The sequence below is a fragment of the Frankliniella occidentalis genome, unplaced genomic scaffold (assembly GCF_000697945.3).
Source record: "Frankliniella occidentalis isolate FOCC.00 unplaced genomic scaffold, Focc_3.1 Scaffold62, whole genome shotgun sequence".
Lineage (NCBI taxonomy): Eukaryota > Metazoa > Arthropoda > Insecta > Thysanoptera > Thripidae > Frankliniella > Frankliniella occidentalis.
Window position 1 is genome coordinate 549,151 of NW_026267192.1, and position 9,746 is coordinate 558,896.

The 9,746-nt window shown below is 49.3% G+C and overlaps 2 protein-coding genes across 3 annotated transcripts in view; one reads left to right on the forward strand and one right to left on the reverse strand.

The window, feature by feature from the left end:
* Positions 1-228: 228 nt before the first annotated feature.
* LOC113206506 (arylsulfatase I) lies at positions 229-5,325 on the forward strand. Of its 2 annotated transcripts, none has more exons than XM_052267985.1 (10): positions 229-464; positions 541-764; positions 2,705-3,076; positions 3,157-3,316; positions 3,407-3,633; positions 3,745-3,994; positions 4,074-4,380; positions 4,456-4,598; positions 4,691-4,839; positions 4,919-5,325. In XM_052267985.1, the coding sequence occupies exons 2-10, from the start codon at positions 627-629 to the stop codon at positions 5,231-5,233; spliced, it is 2,061 nt and encodes a 686-aa protein (XP_052123945.1). In that variant the 5' UTR covers positions 229-464; positions 541-626; the 3' UTR covers positions 5,234-5,325. The 2 variants fall into 2 exon arrangements, with proteins under 2 accessions (XP_052123945.1, XP_026278400.2); XM_026422615.2 differs by having other exon boundaries at positions 558-764.
* The window catches only part of LOC113206505 (bifunctional heparan sulfate N-deacetylase/N-sulfotransferase), a 9,071-nt gene continuing 4,648 nt past the window's right edge, over positions 5,324-9,746 (reverse strand). Inside the window, exons 4-15 of the mRNA XM_052267989.1 lie at positions 9,589-9,695; positions 9,321-9,506; positions 8,903-9,233; positions 8,706-8,821; positions 8,431-8,616; positions 8,227-8,355; positions 7,934-8,116; positions 7,629-7,849; positions 7,279-7,557; positions 6,996-7,172; positions 6,787-6,907; positions 5,324-6,706 (exon numbers count right to left, since the gene is read on the reverse strand). Of these exons, the coding sequence (XP_052123949.1) occupies positions 6,614-6,706; positions 6,787-6,907; positions 6,996-7,172; positions 7,279-7,557; positions 7,629-7,849; positions 7,934-8,116; positions 8,227-8,355; positions 8,431-8,616; positions 8,706-8,821; positions 8,903-9,233; positions 9,321-9,506; positions 9,589-9,695 (2,129 nt within the window). The 3' untranslated portion in view covers positions 5,324-6,613. The remainder of the gene's footprint in view (positions 6,707-6,786; positions 6,908-6,995; positions 7,173-7,278; positions 7,558-7,628; positions 7,850-7,933; positions 8,117-8,226; positions 8,356-8,430; positions 8,617-8,705; positions 8,822-8,902; positions 9,234-9,320; positions 9,507-9,588; positions 9,696-9,746) is intronic.

Consider the following 9,746-nt stretch of genomic DNA (forward strand, 5'->3'; position numbering starts at 1 on the left):
GTCGTGACGGGGACTTTGGGTTTAGCAGGCTCCTTTTGACCCCAGGCTCATGATTTATACCGTGACATTTCCTGCTGTTTCCTCTGAGAAGTCGACATTTTCTTAATCTTATGCGGAGTAACGAAGGCCCAGCCCAGGTGAGGCTGGTCCGGGGTCGGTCCAGGTCATTCCCCACCCTGACCTGTGCCGCGCGCGGCTGTCACCGCTGTCACTCGGCAGTGCTCAGCAGTCACCGCGCGGAGCGAGGTGTGGCTCGCCGCGGCTCACCCGCCGAGCAGTAGGAGGGGGCCGCCGCGCCCGCCCCGCCGCTCGCCGCCGTCTTGCAGCGTGCCCGCTCCACCCGCTCCGCAGTCCGACCCGGTCCAGAGGAAGGTCCAGAGGACTCTAGTCCAGGCCACCCCGGCGCGGCGGGGACATTCAAACAGCGTGCCGACGACGACAGCCCAGTGAAGAGGACGAAAAAGGTGAGATGAGAAATCAGGCGACACAGGCAGACTAAAACCAGAAACAAGACTTACAGCATTTCCAATATGGCCAAAGTGAACCCCTTTGTGCAGTTGTCGGCCGTAGGTGCAGCGCGCTGCCGCGGGTGCATCCACGCGTGCCATGAGCCGTGCAGTGACGCCATGAGATGCGCTCCCGTGATGCGGCGCCCAGCCCGCCGCCAGGCTCATGGCCCAGTCGTTGAACCCATAGCAGCTGCCATGGATCACGCCCAGCTACCGAGGCGGGCGGCGGGGCGAGCCGGGCGCGCGCTCCGAGTGGTGAGTGATCCGACGTGCCCCGGGCTTCCCTCTGTCCTCGCAGCTCGCAGTCGCCGTCGCCGTGGTCAGGCCAGTCCCAGCAAGCAGTGTTCGAACTCCCATCCAGCAGCAAGTGCAGTGCGACTGACGTGACGCGACGGTTCTCAATAAGCCCCAATCAGGAATGACCCCGTCCTCCCCCCTCCTTTTCCCCTTCTCTGTCAGTACACCGGACAGTGTGAGTATTACTCATTGAGTAAACCACTGTCACAGTAAGGACGATACATTAAGCATGTTTGAGAAACAGACAATGATGCGGCCAGCTCAGTTCAAATCTATCACGCATACTTGTGTCTTTTTCTTTTTTTCTTTTTTTTTTGTTCCGGATCACTGACCCTCGAGAGTACATTAGGTCATAGTTTCATTGCCGCTACCGACAAGACCAATGGTTTCTTGTCAGCTGCAGTACATATGTACTGCTGAGAGCGGGAGAAATACCACAGTCTACGATGTTTGTGACATACTGAATGCAGCAATGATCTATGCAATCTGTTGGTGAAAATTGTTGTGAAAAAATACAAAACAAAACAGTTGTTCGTCTTGTTCGTGCGACGGTAAGAGAGGAGGCAAGCCGTGAGCTGTGCGTCACTCCAGTCCTCCTGGGTGGGGGCAGGGCAGGAAGGCACCTAGTTTTCTCCTCATAAACGCAAAATTATTTATGCATGTTGTGTATACGCAGGTCCCGGCAGGTCGTGCAGACAGGTGGAGAGGGGCGTAGAGAGAGGGAAGGAGGGGGAGGGAGAGGGGCGCGGGGTCCTAAATATGTCCATCGATGAGAGTGAAAGCTGCGCTGACCCCGGCAGCCTGTGTAGTCACCGCAGAGCGACTTGAACAAACACCATCGGCCGTTCTTCCACCTTCCCACTTGTTTCCCCCTGACACGTTCTCTCCCCGTCTCCAATCTTGTCGGGCGCCAGACTCGGCCCAGAATGCCTGGGCGATATCGTCCTCTCATTATTATCACCCACGATGCCGAGACTTCGTCTTCCCATTTCCTTTAAGTAACGCCCTCCGGACTGGAGGGGCCTTCCCCCCGACCGGGTCACCGAGTTGGAGTACCTCTGGCTCCGATTGAAATCCCCAAAACTGAAAACGGAGGACGTGTGGCGCACGTGTGTGAGAGGCGCACTCGGCGTTTGCTGCGCGCGGTGCTGCGCCGGGTCAAGGATGGCGTGTTGAGCTCACCCCACGACATACCGGCCCCCTCCCCTCCCCTCACGCGTTCCTCTCGAGACTCTTTCTCGCTTCGCTCTCGCTATATACCGTCGCAGGTTTTGAAGTTATTGACGAGGGAGGTTCGAGGCAGCGGCAACACGCCTCAGCGCCGCGCAAGTGGGTGCCGCAGAGCGCCTTGCCGAGGCCGGGTAGGCTCGCCCGCTGGCCACGGCCGCGCTGCGGGCCTGCCTACCCCCAGAGTCGCAGGGGCTGAGGAAGGGCCTCAAAGAAAGGGAAGCGTAGATGCCCGATCTTACTCAAACTCGGTATATTTGCTTCTTATCCCTATAGATGACGATTGCCGGTCAAATTTTGTGTTGAGCTTCACATTACGGGGTACTTTGGGGGAGCATGTAAAGGGGAAAAGTGCCGAAAGCTATACAGAAACTGATGAAAAAAGTCCTGGAATCGAAAAATGAAAGAGGAACCCGGAGGAACCACCCCTCCAAAACGGCACATTTGAAGTACAAATAGAACTTCATATTTTAAATAAAAAATGGAATTTGTGATTATTTTTTTTAAATAGGCTCCTAAAGAGAGTCTTAAGATGGAGCTCAGCCGAGCTCAGCACAAAATTTGGATGGCAATCGTCATCTATATGTACAGATACGAAGCAAATTGGCAATGTACACTTCACCAAGTCTCCTGTCAGCTTTGTGACGGCATGGAATGGTGGGTGGCTGCAGGCTGCGCTGGTGGTGCTCGCCGCGCCGCTGCTGCTGCTGTGCGCGGCTCTGCCGAGGGCCGACGCCCTGAGCACGGTGTCCGCGCCTGTGGTGTCGCCGGGCTCCACGACGTCGCCCTCAAGCTCTGCAAACGGGTCAACCACAGCGACTCCATCCACAGCCTCGACGCCTACTGCGGCAACGGCTGCGACTCCAACCACGCTCCCCCCTACCAGCTCAAGCGCAGAGAGCTCGAGTTCGGGGGCGAGCTCCAGCCCCGGTGCCAGCCCAGCCGACACCAACAAGGTGCCTGAGCAGCGTGCGGGGCCGCGGCCCCGGCCTTCCTCTGCCAGGGAGAGGCCGCACATCGTCTTCATCCTAGCTGACGACCTCGTGAGCTACCCCACTTTCAGTGAGCCGTAGAGTAGGAACTCCCTTGGTTTTGTTTTAAATCTCGTTTCTAATTTTCCCAGGGGTGGAACGACGTCGGCTTTCACGGATCCAATCAGATACCGACGCCCAACCTGGACGCGTTGGCCTACTCCGGCCTCATCCTCAACAACTACTACGTGACGCCCATCTGCACGCCGACCAGAGCGGCGCTCATGACGGGGAAGTACCCCATCCACACTGGTAAGTCAGCCGTGGCCTCGGCCGTGGCGGAGACACGCCCCTCGGGTCCTCCCCGGCCAGCCAACAACACCCGCCCGGTCCTGCCCGCAGGCATGCAGCACACGGTGCTGTTCGGGGCGGAGCCTCGCGGGCTGCCGCTGTCCGAGGTGCTCCTGCCGCAGTACCTGCACGCGCGCGGCTACGACTGCCGCATCGTGGGCAAGTGGCACCTCGGCCACTACCGGCGCGAGTACACGCCCACGCACCGGGGGTTCCGCTCCCACCTGGGACCCTGGACCGGCCACCACGACTACTTCGACCACACCGCCGTGGAGAAGGTCAGTCCTTCAGATCAGTTCCGCTCTGGAGGTAAGAGTCTGTGCGGGGACACTCCCCTGCGCCCGGGCAGGGCCGAGCTCACTCCCATGGCTGCCTCTGCCCTGCCGCAGACGTACTGGGGCCTGGACATGCGGCGGGACATGCGGCCCGCCTGGGACCTGCACGGCCGCTACTCGACGGACGCGTTCACCGAGGAGGCGGAGCGCGTCATCGGGGCGCACAACGCGTCCACGCCGCTCTTCCTGTACCTGGCGCACGTGGCGCCGCACTCGGGGAACCCCTACAACCCGCTGCCCGCGCACGACAAGGACGTCGCCAAGCACGACATCATCCCGGACTACAACCGCCGGCGCTACGCCGGTCAGTATGTCACTCACGTTGAGCTCGCCGTGGCGGCAAAGTTTTTGATGTCCGTGTGCTCGTCTGTTTCCGCGCGTAGCGATGGTGCACCGCGTGGACGAGTCGGTGGGTCGCGTGGTGGAGGCGCTGCGCAAGAAAAACATGCTGCGCAACGCCGTCATCGTCTTCAGCACGGACAACGGCGGCCCCGCCGAGGGCTTCAACCTGAACGCGGCGTCCAACTGGCCGCTGCGCGGCGTCAAGCACACCCTGTGGGAGGGCGGCGTGCGCGGCGCGGCGCTGCTGTGGTCGCCGCTGCTGGCGCGCCCGGCCAGGGTGGCCCGCCAGCTGATGCACGTCACCGACTGGCTGCCCACCCTGTACCGCGCCGCGGGCGGGGATCCGAGGTGAGTGAGACGGCGGCGGCGTAACGCCCGGCATGACCTTTGTCGTTCATGTGTTGCGTTGGCCACTCCCCGCAGCGCGCTGCCCACCATGGACGGCGTGGACTTGTGGGACGCCCTGTCCTTTGACCTCGACTCCAACAGGACGTCGGTGCTCCACAACATCGACGACGTGTACGGCGTGGCCGCCATCACCGTCAACCAGTGGAAGGTCGTCACAGGTTCGTGATGCACGGCCGGGTCACGGCGCCGCCCCCGCCCCCGCCCCGGGTCTGGTCTGGTCCGACACTCTACGCCTTTTACTTGTCCCCAGGAGCCACCTACAACGGGACGTGGGACTCCTGGTACGGGCCCTCCGGGCGCGACGACCCCGTCCTTCGGCCGTACGACGTGTCGAGCGTCATCGGCAGCCCGACGGGCAAGGCCGCCGCCTCCGTGGGCGTGCATCTGACGCCGGACCAGGTGAGGGGCCGTTCCACCGACCTGAAGAAGATCCCTGCGGCTTGTTTCTGCTCCCTCACGGGACAAGGATTTGTCACAGGTCTGGAGTCTGCGCGAGTTGGCCGAGGTCAAGTGCGGGGCGGACAGCGACGGCGACCGCGCCGGCCCCTCGTGCAAGCCCCTCCTGGCGCCATGCCTCTTCAACGTGGCCACGGACCCCTGCGAAAGGCGAAACCTCGCTGGCAGGTTCCCAGCCGTGCTCCAGCACGTCAAGCAAATCCTTCACGACATCAACGCTACCGCTGTGCCCCCGGGAAATCTTCCATGGGACCCCAAAGCGGACCCTCAGTTGTGGGACCACACGTGGACGAATTTTGGCGATTACGAAGAAAATGCGAGAGCAGGTCTGTTTTGAGACGATACTAAACGTGAGGTACAAGCCTCTACTCTTGACTGATCCGTAGACAAATGTGATATAAAGAATATAAGGAAAAACATTTAAAAATAATGTCTTTATCTGTTTATTTTTTTGAGGTGTTTCAATGACTCAGAAATCATGAATATTTCAACATATTTGATTGTTGGTATGACAAACAAGGACATCTTTGTGCCAATTGTTATAACTTAAAATTTCAATAAAATTCCAATTCAAAAAGTTGGTAATGTGAAACAACCTACAATGATAACCGACATTAGTTGATGAAATATGGAACACATGCAGATGATATGTTGAAACCACATTAGGGTGTAGTCAAACTGAGTTCTTAAAAAGATATACTATGACATCAATTACAATTTACAAAAAGTTGTTTACTACACATTTAAGAGATTCATTGAACACAAGTGATTCAATTAGCGCAATACCCTGAGATACAATCATATTTAAAACTCTGCAGGTAGAAGACAAAAACTTAATTTGTTGGGAATTATTTCCTATTAATGGTATAAAAATGAAAGAAGATAAATGAGTGGACTAACTGGTGGTGATCCAGTCATAGACATTAATTAACTAAACTAAGTAAGTGACTTGCACATTGTCACCAACCAGAATATCACAGACAAGTAATTCATGATAGTACTACATTAGTAACATACTACAGAGGCAACAACTTATACATAGAGAGTCCAAGACCAGAAATCCTGCAATTTTGGACTGTTGTAATATCAATAAATAAGCCTGAAAATTTAACAAATTCTTCCTGAAAACAGAACATTTTTTTGCATTATACATGATAGCTTTTGTGCAAGGAGTCCATTTCTGCTGCCTGTTTGCATGGATACAAATCCCTGCCACACAAGGAGTTTCAAGAGGAAAAATTTAATCTACTCAATAACAGTTCAACAATTTAACAAAATCAGGAATCAGTATCAACACTGGGAACACAATTTAGGTACAATAAAGCAGCATATTTTTGTTCCACAAAAAGTCTTAAATCTTCATTTCATGCCTAACTAACTATATTACTAATTTATAAAGTCACGACAAAACACAAATGGCATGGTGATAACATCTGTATAAATATAATCTGTACATTATTGTGAAACATTTACATACACTTCATCTTCCAGATGATAAATAATTATTCTTACTGAAAGTAGCACTTTCATGGAGTACAAAGAACATTCTGGACACAATTTGTGGTTGCCAGAGGCATGCACTGACTTACAATTGACTTATTAGCACCAAACAGCCTCTTTCATGGAGAAGATGTTGATTCAAATCCAAATTGAGGCAGACAGTAGATATCCACCAAGAGACTGCAGTTTAAGCAGTTTCCTTTATGAAGATGTTTGTTCACAAAACACTGAGATCTTCCTTCAGCCATTGAGGTATAACATGGTTTTTCAAAAGTTTGGCTAATGCAGTGTTGTGCGACAAATAATAACGCTGAAACAAATAATCTGTCTGAAAAGGCTTCCTTGCTACAAATCAAATCTTTATCACAATAAAGGGGGATAGATTTATACCTGAAGAAGCTTGTAAGAACGTTCTTCCATTGGAGGGTATTGACGCCCTTTACTGCGCCCCAAGCACTTGTTATGGTCAGCACTTACTACTTGACAATAGAATCCTTTCTTTGGATCGTATCTACATTAGAATAAAGAAAACAATGACATAAATGGACATAGGATTTAAGCCTTATTACCACCTCCTAAGTTTTAGAGGATATTCTTACCTAAGATGCTTTGAAAAATCAAATGGTGGAGATAATTTCAAAAATCGCTGCAGCTCATTCATAACTTCAACTGGATTATTTCTTAGTTGTTCACCATCAATTATATGCAACTGTTGAGATGGGTAGTAGGACAGCCATCTATCTAAGTGTTGAGAATATTTTCCAGGATTAAGACACCTGTTTGATAAAACAACAGATACAGGATAAAAAAATAATTTCAATAAATAATATAAAAAGCATATTCCAATTTAGAGAGAAATATGAAAAAATAGAAGTATATTACCTATTTCTCAACTCTCTTAGCGTTTTAGGGGCAGTATCTGTTGCAGTGATGACTTGATGGAACGAATAGTTCAAAGCAATCTCATCTCCATGTGCTCGCATATGCTGGTACCAAGAATAGGCTCGTCGAGCAGGAGATATTAAAATGGTCACAAGCTTGGCATGAGGTAGAAGTGCATGAGCTCTACGTGGAACAAGTTCACCATCAAAGTATGTGGCACTCTTTTCAAATAAGAACCGTGATGTGGAATTTGTAGGAATGGGGAAAAAACCCATATACCTGTCATACAGAAACGATGAATAATGGATCTTGAAGGAAAAACTTCACACTATATCATTTTAAGCACTCACCAATCAAGGCCTCTGTAATAATTTTTGCCATTGAAAAACTGAATTTCTTCAAATGTATCTTGACTTGGAAAATTAGAGGACACTTCAGGGTGCATTGATAAAAATGTGTAAAGAGCGGTGGTGCCCGTTTTTTGAGGTCCAATAACAAGAAACCGGGGCAGCTGTTCACATGTTTTGTTGCGAGACCAAATTTTTTCATGTCTCAAATCATCACATGGATTCTAAAAAAGAAGTGATAAGGAGAATGTCAAATAATAGCATCAATAAAAGAATATTATAAATAAATACTACAGATCACTACTTACGCCCCACACAGGATCTGCTTCTTCTGGATACATTTGAAAGTATTTCTCAGCAAGCTGAAGGGGAGGGACAGAAATCAACTGCAAATTTGTCCAGCATTGTACAAATTTGATGACAGATTCAAACGTGTACAATGCTAAGCGATCATTTCCGTAATTAGACATGTGAGTCATAAAAATGTTCATCTAGAAAGAAAGCCAAGAAAACACTATGAGGAAAATTCGGAAGTTTAACAGAAAAGAAAGTTAACTTATTGTAGATAAATATAATGATAATCAATGAATAGGATACTTACAGGGTTGTAGACAATCGTTTGAAATAGTTCTCCACCTTGTATGGACTCATCTAATTTCACTCTCCCTCCTGGATATCTTTCTATGAAAATTGTATGGGTGAAAAGACCACAAGTTTGCCTAGGTAGTACCTTTAATCAAAAGAGGAAAGTGGATTAATCTCAAGTCCAACTTAGTAACTATGTGAAAAAAGTTAATAAACACACCATAATGTTGCGATGAATGAAACCTCTTCGAAGACGAGCAGGGCGCAAATGTGGGTATTCTTCAGTTGAAGTCACCCTCACATTCCACACTTTTTTCCAAGCTGCATAAAGAGGCTCATGAACGGGGTAGACACCAGAGTGATGGGGGGACACAGAGTAACCTGAATCTGTCGGTATTCCATGCTCCTAAAGATCACAGACGAATTGTTAATTTCAAAAAATAAAAATAAACAAAAAAAGTAAAATAAAAATAAACGTAAAAAATACTGTACTACCTTAGCAAAATTCTTATTTAGCATCATGTCCATAGATAACTGTGTTCCATTATCATAGAGATGTGGTTGCTGGTGATTCCACATATGACTAAACCAACTGAATTTACCTACATTCTCTAATGAGGTGGGAAAGGAAAAAGATGAGAATACAGATACCTAAATGGTAATGCTCAGAAGTTTTCAAATAGTAATTTTACCTAGTAATGTATCATCTCCAAGGTTTTCCTCTGGAGTGCCATGATGAAAATATTTTCCAGAGAAACCTAAATTAAACCTAAATCCAGGGACCATCTTTTGAATACGTGTCTGGGCAGCAAGTAGTGCTTGTACATCATCTTGCTTTAACCTCGTACCCCGCTCTCCAACAAATATGTCATCAATATCCACAAGAAGGAAACGTTGCAGGCTTACGCTTAGTTGGCCATGCGATAAATAGGATAAAGAGTCAAGGAAAAGAAGCTTGTGGAGCCAGAATTTCAAACCACTTCCAAACAAAACTCTTTGAATTCCATCAATTTGTCCATGGTCCTGAAAAGTTTTAATCACAGCATTACACACACAAAACGTGTAGAAGAACAGATAAAATTAGTGCTTTTCACTACTGAAGGAGCTCACCTGCACTATGGTAGGAAGTGGTGTTTTATCTAGCCCACCAGGTGTATCTCTCACTGCCCAAGCCAATGGTTCATAAGTTGAGTGGTTCGGGTGAAAGACCGTCCAATCATCAGGCAGTTGGCCCCATGCACTTTCTCCAGCTCGAGTTAACCTCAATATTGGAGATGCAGCATTTAATACGGCATCCTGAACACATAATTTCACCAGTAATTAACAAAATCTTAGCAGACCAAAATAAAACAAAAATAAAGAACTCAATTGTGCTTACCTTCAGTCGTAAATTTGTATGAATATACAATGGAAATCCTTTGAGTTGAGCACCTACAAGTGTTTCTTCAGATGAAGGTTGAAATGCTACAACACCAACACTGTATTCTCTACAATACTTGTCTAGGAGTTCTCTGTTCCACTTATCCATATTTAAAT

What these genes read in the sequence shown, in the direction of transcription:
- LOC113206506 (XM_052267985.1), top strand. Translation starts at nt 627, where the DNA reads ATGAGATGCGCTCCCGTGATGCGGCGCCCAGCCCGCCGCCAGGCTCAT. An exon ending in CAACCGCCGGCGCTACGCCG is followed by an intron (nt 3,995 to 4,073) that starts GTCAGTATGTCA and finishes TTCCGCGCGTAG; the next exon opens with CGATGGTGCACCGCGTGGAC. An exon ending in TGCATCTGACGCCGGACCAG is followed by an intron (nt 4,840 to 4,918) that starts GTGAGGGGCCGT and finishes GATTTGTCACAG; the next exon opens with GTCTGGAGTCTGCGCGAGTT.